This window comes from Apis cerana, linkage group LG13 (assembly GCF_029169275.1).
Source record: "Apis cerana isolate GH-2021 linkage group LG13, AcerK_1.0, whole genome shotgun sequence".
Taxonomy (NCBI): Eukaryota; Metazoa; Arthropoda; class Insecta; order Hymenoptera; family Apidae; genus Apis; species Apis cerana.
The window spans coordinates 9,490,841-9,517,963 of record NC_083864.1 but is presented as its reverse complement, the minus strand read 5'-3'; the positions used below and the strand labels follow the sequence as shown (position 1 = coordinate 9,517,963).

Here is a 27,123-nt window from a genome sequence, read left to right as displayed (position 1 = left end):
CTCCATTCGCGGCAACGGAGGAGCCGTTTGTTTCTTAAATCTTCGGCTTCGATCTCTGAAAAGGAAGGCAAATCCGCGCAATCCGCGACAAATTTATACGCATAGTGAGTGGTGAGTGATATGCGATATACGATGGAAAGATGTGTGTGTAAAGTTGTATTTGAATAGAATTTGATTATTCTTTGGTTTTAGGATTGATACGCTGAGCACTGGTGTATTATGCACGACAGTTATTTTAAGGTTATGATGTAATGTTGTGAGTAAGATTTGATAAAATACGATACGATAGACTTCAAAAGTGTTAATCCTTTCCTTGTCAATTGGCGTTTATAAATATTCATTTATATGTGATTGTTATATTATATTGTATATTGATATGTGAGCGATACGCTATATATATATACGTGAAAAGATGTATATGTAAAATTGTATTTGAATAGTATTTGATTATTTATATATGTCACAATTATTTTAAATTATTTTAAGAAGACTTTAAAAATTAATGTTAATTCTTTCCTTGTTATATTAATTATATTAATTGTGTATTGTTATCTGGCATTGTTCAATTCATATTACAATTTTTAAATTTCATCAAGTTTCTTACATAAGTTACTTTCTTACTTTTCATAAGTAATTTTCACAAGAAATTTCAACAAGGAATTGGATAGATACGACTAGAACAACTATCACGTACGATTATAGGCTACTCAACTGAAAACGTGAGCCACATAAACGAACAGCTTTCTTGTAATTTGTTATATGTTTCTTACTCGATCGTTGATCTCTCGATTGATTTATTTATTGATTCGTTGATGTATTCATACATGTCGATTGCCGCTGGGTATATTGAGTGTTTTCATAAGGTATCCGTCCGCTGTTGATTTACTCAATCAACCGTCTAACACGGAGGAAATACTCTCGTGCTCTCGTTGCTTTTTACGGTTCATAATTGAAATACCGATCGAATTAAGTGCTACGTTATGATGTTATTGAGCCATTTGCAGTTTCACGCTCGTTAGGATTGATTCGTTGGATTTCGCGTGTTATTTTAGCGTCGTCCCCCTGTTGACTTTTCATCCTGTTCTCGCTTTCTCTCTCTCCCTCTCTTTGTTTCTCTGTTTATTACGTTTGATTTTTTAATAACAAAAAGATATTTCACGCGAATTTCATGCGAGAAATTTTCAAAATAAAATCCTATCTCAAAGATAGAAGACAGAAATTTTTCAAAACGAAAATAAATACGACTACCAAGTTTTTACAAAAATTCGGGAAGAAAGCGCATTCGCGAATCGTTTCACAAACTAATTTAGAAGACGCTAAATCGTTGCACCTGCATACCTGTCGGTGCAGCTGCACGCTTTCATTAGCACGTAGCAAGGCCTCGGGATTCGATAAATTCGAAGTGATCGAACATATCCGACGTGTTACTGTGTTCAAACAGTGTAAAAAATAAATTTACAATCTTGGTTGAAACTTTGGCGACGGTGAATAACCCATTTGCATTCCTATTACGCATATAGGACTATCTTTATGATGTAGATATTGCCAGTGGCAATATTTGATTCCGTAAATATTGCGTTTTCAGGTTATGTTATAGGTTATTAAATAATACGTTATTAAATAAAGTTAAATTTTTTTTACAAGTTTGTATCATTTGTATTAAATTATATTTGTACATAATATGTACAATTTAAATGGATATTATCTTAGTATCGTTCGTATTGAAATTATTAAAGTATATTAATTAAGTCTTATAAAAAATTATATTCTTCTTAGTCTCGAGATTTTTTAAATTATTGTTATTTTAAGTGGCTGGTGATAAGATAGTCGTATCATATTTCACGTACTGCTTTAAATAGTGTTTTTTTTAATGATCCATTATTCAAATTAAAACAAATTAATCGTTATCTGAAGTAGCCTTCATTCTAAATTTAGAATTCCTCGTTTTTTTTTCGAAGAATTTCTTCTTAAATATATCGTAACGATAAATTTCTTTCTCTCTCTTTTCTTCTTCTTCTAAAAAAGTAAATCAAAATAAAATAATATCCAGAAATAATAGAAAAATAATCCAGAGCAAAACTCGTTAAAAATTGTAATCGCCCGACTGGCGATTATAATTATACTTACTCGAAAGAGCAAGAAAACAAGAATCTGTATTCAGTCGTGAAACTTCCATCGATCGATCTGAAATAGCTGTCGGTTTGTAACCTGTCATTTTTATCGGCGACCGTATAAAGACCGGATCGAGCCACGGTATCGAATAAAAAAGAATCTAAATTGTTCTCCAAACTGGACCGTCATTGTATAAATCAACCAACGTTTCAACTTTCCCTCGATGTCAGGTTGTTGCTTGTCCTCGCTTAACCTGCCTCTTGCCACGGACCATCTTTGCCGCCTACTGTCACGACTATCATGTGAGATTGGCACACCTCGATCTTCTATCGCCGAATCCTGTTCGATAACGCCGCTTGGAAAAGTGGAATATTGATGAATATTGCATTAGGTTGCAGGTGAATATTGAATTATATCTGATAAAAGGAAACCGTGTAAAACGAAATGTTAATGAGAAATGCAGATAAAAAATAGTAAAATTTGGGTGAAAGGTTTTTAAGAAATGAGAGAAAATTTCAATGTTAATTTTATTCGATTAAATTTATAGACGATTTGTGCCACGAAAATTGATAAAGGAGGTAGAGAATGGTTATGGAATAAATATTAACTGTTATTGTTTCGTAATATATCTTTAATTTTTCCTTCCTTCTATCTTATTAAATTTCCATTTTTTTTTTTTGCATATTTTACACAAATATCGATATCGCCAAAACTTAAAACGTTCGAAATAAATAAAAATTCGGATTAGAAAATTTTCTATACGAAATTCGAAAAAAAAAAAAAGAAAGAGATTTCTAAACGTTTGTATTCTTTGTACAATATCCTGTGGGACCGGTTCGCCCCTGCATTCCCGTTCTGGTGAATGCGTCACATATTGGTGACTGCAGTTCTTCATGATTGCAAAAAAAAAAAAAAAAAAGAAAAAAGAAGAAGAAAAAAGAGGAAAAAATAGAGTGGGCGAAGCTTAAGCTCCTCGTCAGGTTCGACCCACGTTTGCTATTAACGCGACACGTCCGCGAATCCATTGGACATCGAGGTCGTAAATGGATCGAATTTCGTTGGACAACATAACCCTCCACGATGAAAATGTATTTTCGTCCCTTGATTTTATATTGGATTGCCGTCTAACTCGTGTATCATAATCGTTAATTTAACCGTATTGAAATGAATTTGATATCGCAGCGTCAAGTTTCATTTGTTTTAGGAATAATTCGTTAGATGATGGAAAGTATGGAGAAGAAATGTTTGAGAAAAAGTGAAGAGATAGTATTATCGAGTGCAGTTATCAAGATACAAATTTTTCCAATTAATTTATTATTATTTTTCGTAAAATATAGAGTTTATGAAAGCCTGATAAATGTATCTATTTTTAATAACAATGATATTTTTAATAATCAATATATTGCAATGAAACGAATTCATCTCTCCTTAAAAATTCTAACAATTATATTAGTAATCATAATTATTAAATCATGGAAAGAAATATTTTATTCCTCGATATATCAAGCAATATCAAACCGACAAATAAAAGTTATGTTCTAGAATCGAGAATCGGCCAATTATCATATCAAGACTTAGGTTTTGTGCTTACTCTTTAAATGGCAGACATGGTTATTTTCTTTGGAGCTTGTGGAAATCTTGATTAGTGATTTCACGGTGTTAATTGATTCATTCCTGCGATTCGTCCCTCGTTTGTTCTTATCAAAGCGACAATTCCGGCGTGGCACGTTACCGCACACGTTACGAATCACTTGCATAACTCGCATAATCGTCGTCCTCTCTCGTTTCACCAGTTGTTAATGATTCTGCGCGAGTGTGTGACTTTTACCTACGCTCTGGTTACAGACTAGGAGCCTAGAGTATGCCAAGGTTGCACGGTAAACGGTGCCATTTTTACGCTCGATGATAATGATGATGGATCTTCTCGACAAAAGAATCTCAGTTCCTTTGGAATGTACGTTCAAGTTCGAAATTTTTTTTTTCCATTGTTAAAATGGAGCAAAATATTTTTAAAAAGATTTTTCAGATCGAGTTTTTCTGGAACAATTTTCTAGATTTTTCAAAATGTTAATATTAATTGGGAATTATTACGATTTAAATTTTTCGATTTTTATTTATCTCTTTTAAAAATCTCGATCAAAAAGTGAAAAGTAAATCGATTAACCGGAAGAAAATTAAAAAAAAAAAGAACGTTGTCAATTGAATTGAAATTGTTGCACTGGAATGATTATTGAATGTAAAAGGAAAGTTGTTATGAGAGATAGGAATGTTCAGATGTGAATAAATTTGAATTAACAAATTTATGGAAATTATGTAAACTTTCACGATGCCGAAATATTTGTAATAACACACGTTTTTTGGATTTTGCTTAAACTGTTTCGTCGTAACAATTATCGAAATGATAAAATATGGTTTCGAGCGATTTCATTAATTTGATAAAAATTTTAACAAAAATTTGTAACAAAATGATCGTGATGTATTCGTTTAAACTTTCTAAATTATTTTATTGTTGCCTGGAGATAATAATTAGCGTCGCGGGAAAGAAATTTATGATACCGCTTCTTCACGGAATAAAGAACGGAGTCTTTATCCCAAAGTGAAATTGAACGAAACGAGCGTTTTCTCCGTTAGTTTCATCCATTGTTCGATAATAAAACGATACGCATCATTTATCAGCCTCGGGCACGGTAATATTTGAAAGTCATTTTTCTGCCGGCATCAAAACTGCTTCATGCTTTATGAATTAAATGAATCGTCACTAATTTAATTACGTAAATTACCATTTACTAATATTTACTAATATAAAAAATGAAAATACGAATTATATTTTCAAATTTTCAAATTTTTTTCCCCGAACCAAATCTGTTTTTAATCGAATTTTTATTAATTTTCTTTTATTTGTTATTCTTATCAAATCTTTCTTAATCCTTTAAATTCTCTTTCACGATACAATCTTTTTTCACACGTATTATTGGAAATTTCTTCATTTCTTTTATATTAATTTTTATCACAAACAATTTTATCTACCAAAAAGAAAAAAAAACACGAACAATTTTCACCTCGATAAAATTCAATTGTTACGCGATTACCCGCCGAATAAGGAAACGTTTATTCAGAAAAGTTCAAGGCAAGCCAGAATATAACAGCAAGGCTGATACTTTAGAAATCTCCTTGTTCTCTTTTTTTTTTTTTAAATAAAACATCGAATTAAAGATTATATATTGATAAAATTTATATAAAAAAAAATTTCCAATCTTTCCGTTTAATTTAAAAAAGAAGAAAAAAAAAAGAAATAAAAATAACGCGTGATTTCTTTTACTACATTCTTTCTTACTAGTATCTTTGGTATGTTTGCAATGGCGAAGTTAATCTGTATGCAAATATTTAATCACATTATAGGTCAGGGTGTACAACCCCTGATCAGACACACCCTTTCACCATAATTATACGATCTACTACATTGGCTAGCAATCTTCATATTGCCGGTACACACCTATGTCCAGGTGAAACGATTTCACGATAAAACATGATTGTGCACGTTACCACGAAGCGATAAAAATTATTTTTAATGAGATATTTTTAACGAGATTAAGGGAAAATAGGTTTAGGGAAAATATTTTATGAAAGGGGACTCCATAATTAAATTAATTATAAATTAATTTATTACTTAATTTCAATGTGTAATAGTAATCTAGATGAAAGATAAATGGAAGTGATTGAGAATAGTGTTAAATTAATGTGAAGAACTTAATTAGAAAAAAAAAATAATTAATACGAATTTTAAATAACTTCAATCAGTGTCAGTAAAGATAATGCTTAATAATTATATAATTATGCGAGATCGTTATATTATTAAGTACTAATTGAAGTGATAATAACGATTTACTTTTAGCGGATGTTACTTTTAACTTCGAATTTATAGATTGCAAATTATAAATTCTTTTTCAAAATAAATAAATATCCCGAAATTCCCCCTCCCCCCTTTTTTTTGTTTTAACGAATTTTATTAGAAATTAAAATAATCTATTTCGTAAAAGAATAACTTCATGCTCGAATCTTTCTCCGATAATTCCGATTTAGCAATTTAAGGCCGAAGCGTTCATTAGAAAAGTGGGGCAAACGTTAAATTCTAAGTCAATAAACACAATGGCCAATTTAGCGCACGAGATGGTTATCGTCGAAATAATTGATCGTCTATAGGTCTTTATTCAATTTCTAGTCAAACATTAATCTATTTTAATAGATACTAAACGATCGTTTACTTTTCCCTCTCTAAAAAAAAAAATAAAAATTACAACATCTCATCCACCTAAAGAAAGAAATCGAACGAAATATTATAAGAAAAAAAAAAAAAAGAAAATGAATCTAAAATGATACAAGATACGACAATTTTTTTTAGAAAATCTTGCACAAACGGTTCGATTTCACGTCCTCTATCGTTATCTATGCGAGCTAACGCCACGATCGTCTTCCGTGCTCCGTGAAACCGATAAAAATTGCGGTGGCAAATTGTGTTACCTGGTTTAATAACTCGTCCATCGGTCGGTCGGATCAGTTACCAGACTCTCTTGCGCCACTGTTCAAAATAGCTCGTGACCACTGACCTCGATCTCGGGAATACGTTCGCATCATCGTCTTTCCTTAACGCGATAATGCGAATATCGAACGATGACCAAACACACATCAAGCATCCAGCGCCAATTACGCAACTTGGTATTCGCATTGCGTTTTATTCATCATTATCCATCATTTTATTATCTCTTCCTCTCGTTTGGAACGGGTGCAAGAAAGATTTCAACGCCGATCGTCGCGTTTCCTTTTGCAGGGCCATCGTGGGTGCACCGGAGGCCGAAACTCCTCAAGCTGGCGTTTACAGAGGCGGCGCAGTTTACAAATGCGACATTGCGGCCGATGATCGATGCATGTTGATCAATTTCGACAGTAAAGGTAATAATAATTTTACTTCTCTTTTCTTCTTTTTTGTAACCATTTCTCTTTTAAGGGGCGTTTAAAATCTCTTTACATCGTTTTACAATTGTCATAGTGGTATCGAGTCAAGCAAAACAATGTCAGATAATCATAGAGCGAATGGTTCCTTTCTCCGTGAGGGTCCACAAACAGTGTTAAAAGCAGGAATACCGATCGATCTAATCAAAATAATCGGCAACCTTTCTCCAGGGAGGAAAAGGAAAAATGGCAACCGTGGTCCTTAAAACTCTAATCTTTCATCAGGGGATAGTATCGATAGCCGGAAGCACGGTCGGATTAACTCGTTTCAGTTTCTTCCACGACAAAATCCGATATCTGTTTTCCGCCTCTTTCTTTCACTTGCACTCTCGCACTTGCTTATGGGCCATTGAAAGGTAGCCGGACACACACGCGCAGACACACACAGGCTACAACGAGGGCTCCACCACGGTTGTTCGCAATCCCTGTGACCCACATTCCAGCTTTCCACCCGCTTGCCATAGCCCTCGAGGAGCTTCGTAACCGGCTGGCTGGCTGGCTGGATGGCTGGTTGGTTGGTTGGCTGGTTGATCGTAGAGAGCCGCCGTTCTATTCTGGGCGACTTTACACCCACCCTCCCGTCGTTGACCCTCCCATTGCTTCCAATGTTTATCGCCACCGAGTATCGTATCGATTTCGTTTCCTCCTCGATTTTTCTTAGCGATCGCCGCCAGTTGGATAGATCGTATCGCGATCGGATCGCGTGGCTCAGAGCTTTATTAAAGGTCGTGCGTGGCATTATAAGGGATCGAGAAGTTTGCGCGCGTTTGAAGTGGTTGAAAGAAACGTTCTTTCGTTCTTTACATTTGTGCTCGATTTCTTGCTCGATTTTAAAAGAAAGAAGAAAAAAAGGAGAACTCGATTATAAAGGATCGAGAACGGTTTGTACGTGTTTGAAGCGGTTGTAAGTGAACGTTTGAAGGAAATCGTTTCTCTGTATCTTATAACATTCTTTGTCGATCTCTTCTTCGATTTAAAAAGAATTTGTCTCTGTTATATGTATATTATAGAGGAGGATTGAACAAGTTTGTACGTATTTGAAGTGATAAGAAGTTTGTTCTTATATTTTATCGGTTTCTTATCTGATTTAAAGAGAACGAAATTTGCGGGAAATGAATGGAAAATACGAATGGAAATGTGCACTGATGTTAATTTGAAGACGAGCAACTGGTAATAATTGCGATGCGATCTTTTCGTTTCAACGGGGAACTACAATCGACGCTAATGCCAATTAGCAATCGATGCAAATTAGTGGAATATTACGGTGCTGCGAATTAGACGTGCTTACGCTCGAAACGATAATATCTCCAAGATCGAGCACGATACCGGATCCGTAATTTTCCGGCGCGAAAATAATTGACTGCATTCGAAAGCAATCGGCAGGAAATCACTAGCACCAATTCTCTGTTATCTCTAACAAGTTGAATTGAATCGATGATATAAGATCGAGATAAAACATCGATTTAAGTATATTGGAATTTTCTTTTCTTAATATTTTTTCTTTTTTTTACATTGATTTTTCTCGGATATATCTCGTGATTTTTTATATTTTTCCAAAAGAGATAGAAAATATATATAAGATAAATAAAGTATTCCGTGTATTTATTTGAAATATAATGCTTTGTTCGAGATTGTTTGAGTCAACGTTTTTGAAATTTAATTAATTATAATAAATCGTATTATCGCATTCAGTAAACAAACTTCTTCGTAAATACGATAATATTAGAATATTAGAATCTTTATTTCTTTTTATCAATATTATAAAATTTCACGTTCGAATTTTTTAACGACGAAAAAGAAAAAATTCCAAACGTATATTTTATTATTCAAAACGTGCACATTACAAATATAGTCTTTCTAGTTCTACTTATTAACGCCATATGCTGTACGCCTCTAGAAGCAACCCTGCTCAATAGCGAAAACATTTTCACGACTACATACACGTGATCATACGCCATGCTACGTCCAATTAGTCAGCCGTGTCCTTATGTCGACCCTGCTCGCCGAGACACTTCGCTTTGATCGATAATTAGCGTGATCGTATGCTCCATCTTGTCCAATTAGAGTCGCATTCGGTAGTCTCGACTATTCATTACGTATATGGAATATACCATTCGCTATTAAATTTCGCCTCCTCTTCGCGGGATAGGAAATTACCTCGATTATAATATTTTCCTTATTACTTTCCCATTAACGATTCTATTCTCCATGGATCTCAATTCTCTGTAATAATTTGATTTTCTTCGATTTATAATCGATTTAAATAATCGGTAAATAAAATAAAATAAAGAAAATATGTTTCAGAGTTTCTTTTATCAAAAGCTTGAAATTTTCTCCCATATCGAATTTCTCGAACAGAATCGAACATGAAAAATAAACAAGCATCCGCACGCTCGCTTTGCCCAACATTGTTTCCCCTTTCGTGTTTTTATACCCTGGCTATTTTCGAAATGTAACGCGTTTGCCCACGAACGACACCGTTTTATATCCGTCTAACGGATTCATCCTTCTTTTTCTAAATCGTCCTTCTGAAAAAAAAAAAATATCCTCTCAAACACGCTAAAAAATTCCCATCAACTTTCTATCTCTTCCCACCTCTCTCAACCCAACCTAGCCCTCGACTCCTACCTACCTAATTCCTTCCAATCATCTCGTTTCATTCTCTCGTTTCATTCCCCTCCCTTGCAAAAGGCAAAAAGCTACGTTTTCACAAACGTCCTCTCCTCTCCTTTATACATCATCATTCTCTCTCTCTCCTCATCCTATCAACACTATCATCAAGGTCACGTCCACTCCTCCAAACATCTTCTCGCGCATCTCGCGCCGGTATTCCAATCAATCGTTCGGCCATCTCCTATTCCACGCGCGTACGAGGAAGCGGGTCGTATCTCTCGCGCGTCGAGGTCACTCACTTCTCCTCGAGTGCTCGACCGAACACCCAAAGAGAGAGAGAGAGAGAGAGAGAGAGAGAGAGAGAGAGAGAGAGAGAGAGCATCCTCCTCCTCCTCCTCGGCAAGGAACACTTCTAGGGAGGCGGAGGTACACCCCGCGGAGTGGCGTGGCTGGCGAGACTCGGTATACCGAGAAATACCGTGTACCGACGCAAGAAACCGACTCTACCTAATACAGAAAACCGTAAGGTCGTTCTACCTACGGCCGAGCGCGGACGTAGGTTCGGCCGTTTCTTGCTCCGTGCCACCTGACGATCTTCAAGGAAGGTCGCTGAAAGTCGATCTCGGGATCGCGACTCTTAATTGACGTACCCCCCTTAATGAGCGCCGGCGAAATAATTGGGCCGCGGTGATGACGTTGGGTGTTGCTTCACGTTCGCAGTCGATGCGTCGATGACTCACTGTAATCGAGGAGGATCTTTCGGGTAAAAGATTTTTGATCATCGTCGAATTTTTAGGGAAATTTTCTTTTTCCAACAGAGTTTTTTTGATCCTTATCCATTTATGATTCAATTCGAATTTAATTTGGAAATTTTTTCTTTTCTTTTTTGGTTTGGATGAAAATTTTTGTGTGTTTGTTCGTGTGTTGTATTATATAATTTTAGAATCGGTTCTATTCTTTGCTCAATTTCAGTAAATAATTTTAGAGAATGACGAAGAATGGATCTGTTCTGTGCTTGCTGCGAATGACTGCGGTTGTTCGGCATTAGGAGGATCGAAGATGTTCGAGGAAGGTCGCTCGGAATCGCGATGGTTAATTGACGTACACCCCTTAATGAGCGCCGGCGAAATAATTGGGCCGTGATAATCATGGACTATTCGTTCAATGTCGATAATTCATAATTGCTCTCCGTTGGAAGGATTGTTCGCTCCTGATCGTTGATTTTAATTAACGTGGTTTGCTCGCGTTTGATATTGGAAAAGTGAATTCGAAATTACGTAATTTTATCTTTTTATTTTTATTTTTTTTTTGAAAGATCCATCCAAGAAAAAAGGAAAAACAAAGTGAAATTAAATAGGCAAATTGCACTATCCTTTCTAATATATATTCATTTAAACGAAATATAAGAAAACAGTGGATTTTGTAATTTTGCGATTATCCTTTGGTGACGTTATTGGGTAACTGAATTATGATTGCCGAAGGATTTCTCGAGTCGATCGACGTATCCACGCGCCTCGACTCGCGAGTTAAGGGATAGGAAGCGAAGGACAACTTCCGTTTAAGGGTTACGCTTCACCGATACGGCTAACGGGTTCATTCCATTCGTAAAATCGAGAAAGAAAAATCCAAGGTGTACTCGCTGAGAATTCTCTCTGCGGTGACACCTGCTCGAAACTTGTTTTTATCGCGATATCTGTATGATGCATTGAAAACTTTCCTTCCTTGGAAATTCTTTCACCATTATTCTATCACGTGAATTGTGGAACATAATTTTTTTCTCACGTAATTTGACACCATGATTCAAACAAAATGAAAATTCTTACGTGACGAATATTCTTCGAAACAAGAAGAAAATCACTTGAAAAATTTCATCGACATCATCTTTTATTCCTAGAAAGTACTTACATCAAATAAAGTTAAATATACAAAATTTTTGTAAAATTTAAATTATGAAAATTACAAAAGTAACATTTTAATATGAATAATACCTTTTTTCTTCTTTTTAACTTAATCTTACAGGAAATGCAAACGGTTTTAAACTCGTCTTTACTATTTCGTTTCATTCCGTTCGAGCACGTTCCAGTTATGTATTAAGTTACCTGTAGCTAACTGCAGGATATATCGTTGGATCGTTGATTCGTTCTTAGGGAGCCTCTCAGATTTGCAAGAATTTAATTCCTATATTAAGTGACCGATCTCCCTGCTTTTGATGGGATTCGTTATTCTTCGAAATAGTTAGAGAAGAATCTCTCTCTTTCCTCCAATGGTGCATATCTTTCACCTTTTTCATTCAATCGATGATTTGTTGTCGCCATTATTACATCCAGTTGTATCGAAGTTTCGAAATGTGATCATGATCACAAACATAAATATAAACGTGATGCAATGTTTATATCAATTGAAAATATATGATACAAGGATATACTAGAGAGAAATAATGAATTTCCATTGTTCAAAAAATTATTTGGAGTTTAGTCATAGGAATAGGAGTAGGAGATGCAATAAAAATTAGTAAACGTGATATTTCGTGCTTTTATCGATGCATTAATCATTCTTGAAATATGATAGGTAACGTGGCAGTGATTGATGAAAAAATGGTTTCCGCTTGCAGGAAATAACTACGTCAGAAATCCAAATGTACCGGGTGGTTTGAGTCAGATCGATAATAAGACCCTTCAATGGTTTGGTGCCACGGTTTCAGCTTCGATAAAGGATGGAGGACCCATTTTGGTGAGTAAATTGTTCAATAAAAATATTCGTAAAAAAGAAAAAGCGAGAGAGAAAAAAGAAACAAAACAAAATGCACGATTTATTAGGTTATTTAAGAAAAAGGAAAAAAGAAAGGAGAAAGAAAAATGTATACTTATAAATATCCCTTTTTTTATGATCCAGAGGAGCTTATGAAGATACAAAAGCGATAGTTACGAATAGACGAGGGAGAAATTACAGGCGTGTATGTTCTTAGAAGACCGTACCTTCTATTTCAGGAATTGAAAACAAACGAATTCTGGTTTCGTTCTATATTTCCGTTTGCTTCGTCTAAATGCTTTGCCATTATATCACGTGATGCCCGATATACGTATAATTTATCCTAATGAAACAATCTTTTTCAATCTTGTGCAATATCTCTCCAAATCTTCAAAAATAAATCTTCCAATATTTCGTATAAATTTCACTTTTTATTATTCACTTTCATTAATAATTCTCTATTATTTAATACCATTATTTAATACCTATATAATGACAAAAGCTAGCTTGTTGAATTTCCAAACAAGATTTATAGTTGAAAATTATTATTATATCAAATTATTACATCAAAACCGAAGCCAAACGAGCAAAAAGTGTGTTCCAAAGTACGAATTAAGCCTAAATAACCAACTGCCAAATAAAGTAACTATCGATGTGGATCCAATTTACGTTAACAGTTGAGTAAATCTCGTAAATCTCAAAGAAAAAGACGCGCGTTGAAAAATGTGATAAAAAAGATCCCAAAAACGCTGCTGCAAAACATGAAAATTAAAGTGCCGACTAACCGCCAAATAAAATGGATATCCATCGTTCTGGATCCAATTATATAACCCGCTAAACAAACATCGCAAATTCGTCGGCCGAAAGATCCCGGAGTTGGCCCTTTCTCCCTTTTTCCCTTCCTTCAATCATCAACCCAGCCGGCACACCGCAACCGTGCGTGCGTGCGTGCGTGATGTGCATTCGCGCATGCGCGCAGGATAGATCCAGCCAAGTGCAACGCACATAAAGATAAGGGCGGCAGTACATCATAGGCGGCCGCATCCCGGAGGAAAGAAGGAAAGGGCCGATTCTCTTTAAGGGCTAAAGATCTGCTAAGATCTTCGCGCTTTAGATTGATATCCGGATCACGGCCGCGTTGCACACGCACGATTGCGATATGCAATATGTTTATGGAAGTGTTCGTACGAAATAGGCGCACGTGCGAAATAGGTACGCGTATAGGATTTATTGGACGGTGGAGAAAAATTGTGGATGGAAGGTGTCGAGAAAATTGGCTTCGAGTTATTTGAGATTGTTTAATGCGATGGAATTTTGAGTAAATGATCATCGGAGTTGGTTAGGTTAGGAATTCGTGTCGTGTTATAGGGTTATTTATTTAAAACATGTTTGAGAGATTGATTCTATAAAACGAACACAAAAAGAATTGACAATGTATAAAGGTAAGACTTATTTATATAAAGATGAGACTTATTTATTTAGTTAGAAGTAATTTAAGTTTGCGTTAGATTAGAAGCGAGACGGAGATAGAATGACATAGCACGCCGCGATGTGGCGTAATAATGTAACCAAGATAAAGCTATCTCGCTCTATCTCTCCGTCTCTTTTCCAACTTTTAACTTCGATCGCTTATAACTGAATAAGTATAAATCGATCGATTTTTGTTTTAGCATTTGGAATCGATCCTTTAAAGGTTATCACTTTGTATAATATATAATTCTACAATGATATATCGATACTTTATATCATTACTTTAATCAATCTTAAAAGTATTTGAAAATAGGTATCGATGAATTTTTCTAAAATTCTAACTATTTTCTATCGCCTATTTTCTATCTCTCTTTCAAACCTCTTCTCTATGACACACTTTTACCCGTGAATCAACAATCATTCTTCCTCCACTCGTATCGTATGCAAGATGATTAAACGGGGCTTGTCTCTACGTGCAATTCGTTCCTCGAATTCGTATTCCTCGTAGAGAAATCGGTGGTGTCGGATCGCTGAGAGAGCACCAACTCCTATAAATAAGGAGTTGCTCTCTTACGTGAGAGACGTATTAGCGACGATTATCGTCCCCATGCTCGCGTAATTTTCGCATAGCGAAACGTCGACGCGACATTCTCATTCCCTTGGCCTCCCCTATATTATACGGGAATTATCTACTTACTCCAGAATGCGAGTACACGTTCCACGATAAATTCCAGACCGTTCTTTTTTTTTTTCTTTCCTCCTTTCCCTCGCTTTCTCCGCTGTGTGATACGCGAATCAAAGATAACTCGTGTCCAACCTGTTTCTTCGTCCTCTTTGTTCGTATTCGTGTACACCATCGATCAAAACTTTGAAATCGTTCGCGCATCTCGAAGAAATTAGATTAGCTAAGAATTTAGGAAAAGTTAGGTTAGGTTAGGTCCACGTAAAATGTAGGAAAAATTAGGTTAAGCGTAATGAAATTTCGCAAAGGTTATTTACACATTGTTCCCGATTATTAAAAAAAAAGATAGAAATTCAAAATCCATCGTTTTAAATTAGAGCACGAATAATAAAATTCTCATACTCGTCATCGCCAATTTTCCCGAGCACAAGATCGTAACATAAAAATTACAGTTTCTCAGGCAGATACTTGAATTACATAATTCTCTTGGCGCACGATCGACGATATTATCGAACGGTTATGCCTGTCAAACAGAAGCGTGTATTCACGCTACAGCGTTAATACGATGCTTCTCCACGACGCTTCCTCGGTTCTTGCTCGCGACCCATCATGCATCAGAGTGAATTACTTCTCCATCGAGAAAACCTCTCTGACGTCCTGCAGCGATCCTCGGCGGTTCGATCCCTCGATCGACAGATCACGGATGGAACAGCTTCTCCTCCTCGAATACTATATACCATTCATTATCGGCGCGTATATACTCGTCGATGCTCTCGACGACGCGTATCGAGCGAACGATTTGTACGCGATATTCCATAAGAACTATCGCAATATGTTTGCTCAGACAGGCTATCAACGTTTTTCCCTCGTTTCGTTTATAGTCTGCGCGCAGAGAGGATTATCGATCATCGGACAGAACTTGGAAGGAGATTGAAATGGAATGGGATTCAGCGTCGAGATGTTTGGGTGTTCGAGGAGATTGTTATGAACTGTTTTGTAAAAGGCTGATGTTATATTAGGATTTTTCCCGAAGAAATGGTAATAGAAGTAGCAACGAAATATGAGAAGACGTGTAAAGTGTGATATTCGATGAAGAAATGAAATTTATCGTAATAAATCTCTCAAAATCATGGTGAAATTCAAACGAGTGATACGACAGGCCCCTTTCTACGAAAGAAATCACGTAATTTTGGAATTTTAAGCAATTAATGAAGAAATTAAAGGAGGAACATTGAAAGGGAGAGGTCGATGGATAGTTAGATCGTACAATTTCGGGTTAATTAACTTGGAGGAAGATTAAAATGGAATGAGATTTAACGTCGAGATGTTTGATTAGATGTAAAGTGTGATACTTGAAGTTTGAAGAAATGGAATTTATTTTTAATAAATCTCTCGCGACAAGCCTTTTTCTACCAAAGAAATCACATAAATCACGTAATAATGAAATGAGAAGACGAAGAATAAAGTGTAATACTTTGAAGAAATGAAATTTATGTTAATAAATCTCTTAAAGTCATCGTGAAATTCGAACGAGTGATAGGAAAAAAATCACAATTTTGGAATTTTAAGCAATTAATGAAGAAATTAAAGGAGGAATATTGAAAGGAAAAGATCGATGGATGGTTAAATTGTACAATTTCGGGTTAATTAACGAGGCAGCGGATGAGTACGGCAGGGTTGTTGATCGTTTTGTTGTGTTTCGGCACATCAAACTGGCAGGTAGGACGTCACCACGTACGTGACGCGAATATTTTTCTTGATTCGTCCATATCGTTTTAGCGCCATAGACGACGTGTCGAAGCATTCGGAGGGATTACACATGAACCTCACGTATCCACCTCCGGTCGTAAAAGGAGACAGGACGGAGCTTATACTCAGTCACACTATTAATTAACAAAAACTTGAATCTCTATATAAATACCGTTCCCCCAAATTCTTGGCGTGGTAACTTTATACATTTGGGATCTCCCCAAAAATTCTTTTCGGATATTCGTTTTGCCCCTTCGAAGAGAAATATCGTGGTCGTTAGTTCAATTAAGCTTCTACGAGGAATGGAATAATATTGGGATAATTTATTTATTTATTTATTTATTTATTGTAGTTGATCAGATAAATTAAATTTGTAAAAAAAAATTCTTCTGAATATTTAAAAATCTTGTTTCGGGGATACTTTTGTTTCGAAGGTGGTAATAATTATTTAACTTAGAAGAAACAAAATGTTTCTTTAATGAAACAATTGAGATATATAATGATGAGTTTGCTATATATTTGATGAATTTGTATATTTGATTCATGGTTGATGAAAATGATTTAGAATCAGTTATATTCGTTGGAGTAATTTCGAAAAAATTTTTTTTTGCTTGCTATAATTTTTTTATAAACCATTAGGAGTCGATTTTTTGGATATCACATGTTATTAAAAAAAAGAATGATTATATATTTTAAGTTTTTCTTATTTTAGATTATTTTTCGATTGAAAATAAATTTTAATTATTAATATTTTTTATATATTTTTTTGATATATTTCTAAAGATTGAAATTAGATTAGAAAAAAAAAGTTTACGACAAATAATTCATCGATATTAAATCTTTACACCCTTTCTGTTTCCTTTTTTAAATAAATTGATCTCCGCTTTTCATCTTATCATTTGTTGTTCCTCGATTTTTTGCAACTATCCAATTCAGCGATGCTTCTTCATTCTTTTCTTCTGCATCTTACTTTTGATCTCTTTCACGATCCGCCGGCGTTTCGAAGATACAGCTCCTTGATTGCTGCCAGATGTTTCGCGCTTCCGACCTTTCTCTCTTTTCTCCTTTCTCCAAATAAGAGAATCGTGCATTTTTTCTCCCCCTCTTCGGGCCAGACGAATCATTTGCCCGATCAGAACGTACACGAAACGTGAAATATTGCAGAGATACTTTATTGCCTTTTTTTTTTAAGCGAATAATATTTCTAATATTTTCATTTCCTTCGTTAACAAACCAATTACGTCAACCAATTGATCGTAAGCCAAGAAGAGATCTTAAGAATTCTTCAGAATCAATGTCATCGCCTCAACTCCATAAACTCAATCACGAAACAATCAAAATATTATATCGTATTTCATTTTCGCCATTAAAAGACTGACCCCAAAACTCAGCTGCGCCCCCTGCAAAGAAATCCGGCGCGCAATTTAAAACGCATAAATCACAGGCGCAACGTAACAAGTCGGACAACACCTCGAAAAGTCTATCTTTATTAATACGTTACCGTGCAAAACGCAATCGACGCACACATCGCGAAGCCTCGAAGAAAAAAGTATCTTTTTCTCCGCATCGAACGGCACGCTTCACCTACTTTCCACAGCGCGGGTCGGGGAACAAAGTCTCGGCATGAGAACGGCCGAGACAATGAGGCGGCCGGGCAAAAAAAAAAAAAAAAAAAGAAGGAAAGAAAGAAAAAGAAAAAAATGGAAGGCGAAGAGAAGAAAAGCCGAAGAAGGCAAAAACCGTGCGCATACACGATCCACGGGGCCGAGGGAACAATCGGCAGCAATAAAATACGACTGCACAGGTCGCGATAAAGCCACGTCGTCGTCGCGAGTCCCCGCGAAGAATCCGATGGCAAAAACGCATCGATTAAAACGCTGTCTCGAAACCCACCACCCTACGACCCAGCCTGAGAGCAGAATCTTGTACGAAATTCGTGTCTTTTTCTCTCTCTCCCCCCCCTTCTTTCCTCCTCCCTTTGATTTTAATGGAAATTTTCTTGGCGTAGCGTAGGCGAGGTTGGATTTAGTGGAAGATCGTCTTTTTTTGGAAAGGTAGAAATTAGGCTTGGGCCATAGCCTTGGATGTACAAGGTGTCTCGATGGGTATGGAGATTAAGGCGTAGTAGTCTTTTTTTTGAACGAATCTCGAACGTTTCCTCTTTTTAAGTATAGAAATGAAATGAATTTTTTTTCGATGAAAATAGGTTATGTTGTTGAATTCGAGCGTGTTTAAGAGTTACTTTTTAAGTAAGAATAAATATTTCTTCTAGAGAAAAACATTTTGAATAGCTTTAAATTCACGAAATCTTACGAGTTAATGATAATGATTACGCAAAAGCTCAACAAGTGGACGAAATGAATTTTTTTTCGATGAAAGTAACGCTTATAGGTTATGTTTTTGAATTCGAGCGGGTTTTAAAAGAACATTCGTTTCTTTTAAAAGTAAGAATAAGTACTTTTTCTAGAAACAGTTATTTTAGTATTTTGATTAGTTAGATTCTGGACAGCTTTAAATTGGCGAAATCTTACAAGTTAATAATAATGATTACGTGAAACTTAAACTTAAGAGGACGGTTTCTAATCTATCTCGATCAATTTCCAATCGAGAACGCACGAAAATAAGAATTTAACCTCCCGACTCGTACTCGTGGTTCCATCCTCCCAAAGGAACAGATCCTTTTTGGGGAACAGAATGGTAGAGGCTGTTCGTTGGAACTGGCGGGATCGATGGGGCCGAAGGGAGAGATCGAACGTTTGTCGGCTGGCAGAATGGAAATACCATTGTCAGAGGGAATCGACGGGACAATGTTTGAGAAATTCTCGTGGTCGCGCGAGAGATACTGTGAGAAGCGGTTGATCATCCTGTCTCTTCCCTCCTTCTCCTCCTCCTCCTCTTGTACGCCCCTTTTTTCTCCTTTTCGTTTTTCACTTTTGGTTTTGTCTCTCGCGATGCTGGTACGTGTCGCTGGCCGATCTCAGCGTTCCCTTTCTTGCTGGAATTTCGTCGCGGTTTCGCCTCGGAATCATATGGTTGCGCGGTCGAGATGGAATTAAGTGGACGTTGGTTGGTGGACGATTTATGATGGACACTTGGCCGCGACGATTGGTCGCAAAAGTTTTTCTGGACAGCCATTTGGAAATTAGAGACGGGTGTAATAAACTTTGCTGCTTTGAAGGAATAGTGATATCTTGTTTTAGTTTCACGTTCCTCTTCGATTCGATTAAAATTTATTCCAATATATTAGTTTATAAAAACTCGATATTTGAATCAAAAGATCGATCAATGATTCTTTCGAGTATATTTATCCGGTAAATAAGATTCGATGATTTTATTCGTACAATCGAGAAGCAGACGACAGGATTACACAGAAGGAGGAGGCAGAAAGTAGAATAATGCAAGAAACGGAGACAATGCGCATTCCGCTCGTATGTTTTGCCGATGGGACAAATTGCAACGTCCATTAAACGGTCGCTTTTTATCTCGAAGGTCGGGCTTTCGTGCCTTTAAAGTAGTTTTCACGAATCAGCTTCTTGTAATTACAATTACCTCTTTGACAAATTCACGTCCGCGGCGCGGGATCATTTCAATTTATCATCGGATGTTGCCTCGGATTTTTCCAATCCGAAACGAAAAAAAAGAAGAAAGAAAGAAAGAAAGAAAGAAAAATATCCAAGTCCTACAAAACACAACGAGACATCGACCGATCGTCATCGATTAAACGAAAAAATTTTATTCCAACGAAATCAATTCCCTTGTTCAGAAGATAAAAAAGCTCAATGACTCAACCAGCCAAAAATCCAACACGACCCCCACGCGAATCTCTCTCTCTCTCTCTCTCTCTCTCTCTCTCTCTCTCTCTCTCTCTCTCTCTCTCTCTCTCTCTCTCTGATTCACAGAAGACGTCTTCCAAAAGCGTGAGAACGAAAGCAAAACGAGGAGGTCCAAGGTACAAGGAGGATATTGGTCTCCTCGAGGTAGGCTGGCCGTAATGTAACTCGTTGCTCACCCATCAAAAGCAACACGCCGCGGCCATAGGGGGCGCTATAATTCACACCTTTCTCTCACCATCTCTGAAATATCGCTTCTGGTATTCGAAACGCATTCTCAGGGAACCAACCGGGACCCCCAACAACGGGGCCCCCCTTGAATCTTCCCCCATCCCTTCTAAAGGACGCGAAATTGTTGGCCACTGGTTCTTAGCCTTAGATTATACGCGATGCGTATAAATAAGGCAGTGAGTCATTGTCAGCGACGACGGAGGTGAGTCAACGACGAAACCGAGGCGAGCCAAACCCGTCTTCCGCGCTCCGTCCACCTTCCCTTCTGTTTTCCTACTCCGCCGCGTGGAGTAAATGTACGAGCCCGTGGCTATGTCACCCTGTCGTGGAATGGAGCTGCTGGCTCCAAGGTGAGGCTCCAGGTGAGAAATATGGCCGTCACAGAGAGGGACAAATTTAGCGAGGATTTATTTTGTCCTTGCGGGTTATTGTCGAAATATTTTTTTTTTTTTTTAAGCTAGATTTTTATTCTCGTCTTGGTGAAAGGATGGTGGAAGATGATTCGAGGAGGATAGGTTATTTTTTTTATTCGTGGAAGAATGTAATTAAGAGTTTATCTTTATTCTTTACTTTTTGGCTTAATATTGGTTTTTAGTTAAATACGAGCCTGTCACCCTGTCGTGGAATGGAGCTGCTCCAAGGTGAGGCTCCAGGTGAGAAATATGGCCGTCACAGAGAAGGAATATTTTTTTTTAGGTTAGATTTTTATTCTCGCCTTAAAATGATGGTGGAAGATGATTCGAGAAGGGTTAGGTTATTTATCTTCTTTTTTTTTCTTTTCCTCCTTTTTATGGAAGAATTATAATTAAAAATTTATCTTTATTGTTTATTTTTCGGCTTAATATTGGTTTTTAGCTTTAAGCTTCATTTAAGAAGGATATTTTTAGGTTAGAGATTGGATTTATCCCGTTTTTATTTCATTCGATAATCTATAATTTTTCATTGTTAATTTCATCCGACTCGAGGGACGAGCAAAATGTACCAACCTTGCCAAGGATTTTTTTCCAGCGTGACGCCATTTTCCATCATCTCGAGCCGCCTTAATCCTTAAACCGTGTTCTTCGGGACTTCGCTCGGGTTCAAGCGGAGCGGAGAGAATTACGCGTTAAATCGTGCGTTATCCGCCGGTATGACAAATCGGATTAAGATCCAACGCATACGGTGGGCTCATTTGATCGCGTAATTTGCCATGAAATCGGCGCGATACGGCTACTCGTTGGGTTAATACATTGAAAGGGGGGGTGTCGTTTTTATAGGCTCGTGAACTTGTTAAACGGGCCAAAATATTAGCATTTCGGTGAAAGGGGGTCTCGAAAGGTTGGTTTTCGCTCGACTCGTTCCAAGTATTCGTGCAAGTAAGGAAGATTGGTTTAATCGAAGGGGATTATTCCTTCACGCCGATAGTTTTATCGAATATAATCTCGATTTTACAATTTTTGTTATTTCGAAAGCGATGATTTCCAATTAATAAAAAAAAAAAAAAAGAAACTCGCTCTATCAACGAAATACGTAGAATAAACATTAAAATTTTAAGATAACTTTCTCGACACAGAGTTTCTACGAGTGTTTAAAATAGATAAATGTTTGCATATCAAACGAAGATATATTTACGCAAAGAAAACATTTTCCACTCTTTGCGAGGAACGAAGCAATCGGATTGAATATTATGCCGTGCCATTCTTCGAATAATCATCGAATACAATCATTTCTATTTCTTGAAGTAAAAGTGTTAATTTATTCGCAATGCGGGCTTGCTCGCGTTCCCCGAAAAACAACCTCTTTTCCACGAAAGTCTTTTCCCTTAACTTAACGCCCCCTCGAAAACGATGACCGATTTATCCTCGTTGGTTGGGTCTGGATACAGCCGACCCAAGATGACCTCATTCACGACTCAAAAATAACTTACCGCCCGCCTAGTCAGTTTTCTCATCGTCGTCGATACGGACGTCCACTCGGCTCGCTCTTTTTCCCTCCCTAAAAAAAAATTTATCGACCCCTCGAAAAGAAAGAATCTTTTAAAAATCTTTCTCCATTTTTATTACTTGATTCTTAACCCTTCTACGTTATTACGATCTACAATCGTTTTCCATAAAACGCCACTGACCTGCCATATGATATATTATAGTCGCTCTGCGTAAGATTTGCTCTGGAAATGCTCTAGCATCGTTATTTCGTTTTTATTGTTTCTCACAAGATTTCTCTAATAAAAATTAATAACCAAAAAATAAATAAATAAATATCGTAAACGCGCTGTAAACGATCTTTCTCGACTACTGCGCACATTTTTGTGCGCGGTGGGTTACAATTAGCTTAGAAAAATCTGTCGAATCTACCAACTTTCCCTTTCCCTTTGATTTTTCTATTCCTATTAATGGGACACCTTGTATACGCGTCTCCCTATATATATGTATATACACATATACAAGCCTCGACCAATGCTCTCCAGCAAGCATTAACGTGTCCCCTTTCGAGCCGATTTACAATGGAAACGCATTAAGAATCGCGGCTAAATATTGCGACGAATAGAATAACGGCACGTTGTTTTAATTTATCGCGGAAAGGAAAGATAGGGCGCCCTATCCGGGCGTAATGGCGGTGTATCGGCTTGTCAACCATCGGCCACTGGAATTTCCTGCGTGCACACGTGCGTTACACGCTTCGAACAATAAAGGTCAAACGTGGAAAAGGGTTTACTTTTACGGTAGTCGGTGTTGTTCCTTATTGGCCCGAGTCCAATCGCAAGCCTCGTAAAGCTCGATGGACTTTTCTCGGCGAGTTGGTTCACATGCGAATCGTTCAATTTCCTTCGGGAAACTCTTTGGCAGTGATCCGCTTTCGCCGGTGTGGCCGGGAATTTTCAATGCGAACAGTGCTTTCTCTTCCACTTTTTTCTTTAAGAGGATGGGGGAGGGGAGGGAGAAGTAAGAGGAGGGAAATAATCGGAAGATTTTTAGAAAAATCAGTTTTCTCTCTCTCGAATTTATTACAGGAAATGGACGAGTGGCCGGCGATAATGAGGGAAATATAATAAAACTTGCTGTTGGGATATTTCACGCTAGATAAGTCTTCTTCGATTACTTTATGCTTTGGTAGATAAATTTTATCGTATCGTGAGAGAAATACGATTGCAATACGATTGGTGAGGGCGAGATATATTTAGCTTTGGATATATATTCGGTGTCCTTTTTTTTTTAAATCGATATAAATTCGTGCTCGATTTAAATTCTATGACTTCTTCTTCTTCTTCTCGACTCTCGATTAAAATTAATTACCAGAATTGCATAATTACGCTTTCTTTTCGAGAAAGAAAAACTGCGACTAAAAATACATCGAACTTTATCGCTTCATAATCCAATCATTTACAATCATCATTCGTCCATCCCCCTTAATTCCTCCGCACTCTCGATTTCTTCGCTCCACCTTTCTCCAATGACCCTCAATTATCGTATCGTTCGGAAACATTAAGAAAAGAGAAGAGAAAGAAGGAAAGGAAGAAAAAAAATCAAAGAGGAGAATATCAACGGTGGTTGATAGCCACCGTTTGGAAGGAAATAAAAATAAAAAAGTACCGTTCTCGAGACGCGAGAGGGCGCGCGTTGAAAGGCCGCGAAGTGGTCGGGTGAAGACATTAAAGGAGGCAAGCCATCACTCGGTCTTAAGTTCTCTCGAGTGGTCCTTTTTAATGAAGAGCGAACGCAGATACGAGGCGCAATCACCGAAGAATATATATATATATATATACACGTAACCATCGTTCCAATTATTATTTCCCTCCACTCCTTTCCTTTCTTTCTCTTCGATCACCCTTTTCCCTCCTTGTAATTAGGGTTATACGCGGCTTTTCGTTCCTCGAACGCCGCGATTTCGTTTCTTACCCGCTCGTGAAAACGCGTCGGAAACGTGTGATTATCCGGCTCTTAAACCATTCTCAGCCTCGCCAAATTGCACTCGGCCGCGTGTCGCTCGCGGAATCTTGTGTCTTCCCGCCCTCAAGTTCGAGGAGGATAGGCGAACGAGGTTTAAATTACAGAAAGAAATTACAACAGGTGAGTCGGGTGATGGATGGTGTTATTTGGCTTATTTGTTTGGCTATTTGTGTGGATGACGATTTTTGTTTGGGTTTTTAGAGGGAACAGATTGTTGATTTTGTTGAAAATTGGATTGATTTCGATTTATCTTTTCAATCTCGTTTTTAATTCTTGCGTTAAGATCAGGTGTTGGACTGAAAAATGAAAAATATCTAGGTTTTTGATTGCATTCGATAGACTTAAGATTCACAAGGCAAGGAAAAGAAAGGCGTGGAAAAGTTTCTTCTCATCGTGCATGCATCTATCAATTGTCGATTCCTTGAATATCGCGATCGAGATACATCTGTAGTTGTCAAAGCGTAAGATCGATATGTATACTCGAAACAGCTTGGTCACGATCGATCCACAAGAACAGCTGTAACCGTGATCTCTAACTAGACTTCCCTCTTCATTTGCTCTTTCTTCTCAACGAGATGCATTGAAAAGGGTTCGCCAAGGACTGGCTTTATTTGGAACGTCCGATGACCAAATTCAATTCAACGTGGCTATCCAATACCATTATGCCATTGTACTCTTGGATTCCGGATAATATTTTTAATCCCCTTCTTTTTTTTTTCGCTTGTTCTAAACAGCTGTTTTCGTTGATTGATTTATTCCTTCTTAAGTAAATAGCAAGTAGAAATATAACCGAATTTCTTAGCTTCATTATATTTCTCTTCTGATTAACAAATCAATTCGATTGCTAATTTAATCTAAAAATTTATTTAAAATAAAATGTTTAGATATTTAGTTTGTCAATCGAGAAACTCAAAATTGCTTATCGTGTTTCGAAGCTGTTTCGTTTTATTTCTTCTTTTGATTCCTTCTTAAGTAAATAGCAAGTAGAAATATAATTTCTTCTAGTTTTATTATTTTTTATTTCTCTCTTCTGATTAACAAATCAATTCGATTGCTAATTTAATCTAAAAATTTATCTAAAATATATTTAGTTTGTTAATCGAGAAACTCGATGCAAAATAAAATATGTAATCGTGTTTCGATTTATTTCTTCTTTTAATTACTTTTTAAATAAATAACAAGTAGGAATATAACCAAATTTCTTACATTTCTCTTCTGATTAGCAAATCAATTCGATCACTAATTTAATCTAAAAATTTATCTAAAATAAAATGTTTAGATATTTAGTTTGTCAATCGAGAAACTCAAAATTGCTTATCGTGTTTCGAAGCTGTTTCGTTTTATTTCTTCTTTCGATTCCTTCTTAAGTAAATAGCAAGTAGGAATATAATTTCTTCTAGTTTTATTATTTTTTATTTCTCTCTTTTGATTAACAATCAATTCAATCACTAATTTAATCTAAAAATTTATATAAAACCAAATACTTTGATATTTACTTTGCCAATCGAGAAACTCGATGCAAAGCGCGAGAAACTGTCCGTAAACAAGCACGAAACAATTAACTTCCCTTCCAGAGAACGGGTCGGATCGACAAATTTCCATCGACGAATCAATTCCAACATCCTCAATTACGATGGTATCGACCGTAGTAATTGGCCGTACGTACGTTGGAATCAATTTATTGGCCTCAGGAATATCCACGACCTGTGCCCACGTATCAGGGAAATCGGATCGATCGCGATGAATGCAGAAAAGCGCACAGCGAGGGAAGTGTCGTCGAGTCGTGACTTAATTGAACGTAACGAGCGGTTGTGTCCTTTCACCGTGATCGAGCTGCAGGGTAAAGGAATTCGAAGAAGAAGAAGAAAAAAAGAGAGAAAGAGAGAGAGAGAGAAGAAAGAGATAAGAGTCCGTGTCGACCGTAGTAGCGCAATTTATCCATTGCGCCAGTTTAGCTCAATCGCTCAAGGATCGTCGCCTCGAATTACGCTTGCGACTCTTTCCAAGTGGAAAGGGTTATTAGGGTATCCTAAGTCGAGTCGAGTCGAGTCGAGCGATTGGAACCGTTTTCGGAATTGGATATTTCTCATTAAATTAATTGATGATCGTTTGCGAAAGTTAAAATTTAAAAAATTTTAACTATTTAGACCACAAGATATTGGTCTCTCGTTATTACAACTTAATCAAATCTTTGGAATTGGTGAAAATTTTCCAGGGATGCGACAAAGAGAAAGAGATAACGATCGCTCCTTTCGATCGCGAACATCTATTTCCTTTCTATTTCTTAGATCTGGACTGGAATCAGGCCACGCTAGATCATTGGTTGAATCGTTCAATCCTTCACTCGAGACGTCTCAATCCCAGAGAGATAATCTTCTTTAATTTTCGATTAACGCTGCAAACCGATTGCAAGTGGCTGTGAGCAACGTTGTAACGCGCCTTAATTGGCTCGCAATTAATAATGCAATGTTGCGTGCACGGGTCGAGCAACAGCGCACACGATCCTCCTGCGCGCGGAATCAGCATATACGGCTCGTTAGGGCTCGTTTACACACGGGGACCAACCTTGGAAACCGATTAAAATGTTACCGGTCTCGTGTCCGGGCACGATACCACGCGTTTGTTCTCTCTGTTTCTCTCCCTTAAATCTACGTGTAGACACGGTTAAACGCAAGCGAATGTCCCTTTCCAAGGTGTTTGATTTACGACACTGTTCGAATTGGGCGCGCCAGTTGTTGGGTAAATCCACACAGGA

The 27,123-nt window shown here is 37.0% G+C and overlaps 1 protein-coding gene across 2 annotated transcripts in view; it reads left to right on the top strand.

The window, feature by feature from the left end:
* The window catches only part of LOC108004014 (integrin alpha-PS2), an 80,833-nt gene that overhangs the window by 21,935 nt on the left and 31,775 nt on the right, over positions 1-27,123 (top strand). For both annotated transcript variants that reach the window (XM_017066633.3, XM_017066632.3), the window contains exons 2-3: positions 6,938-7,059; positions 12,344-12,462. In XM_017066633.3, coding sequence (XP_016922122.2) covers positions 6,938-7,059; positions 12,344-12,462 — 241 coding nt within the window. The remainder of the gene's footprint in view (positions 1-6,937; positions 7,060-12,343; positions 12,463-27,123) is intronic.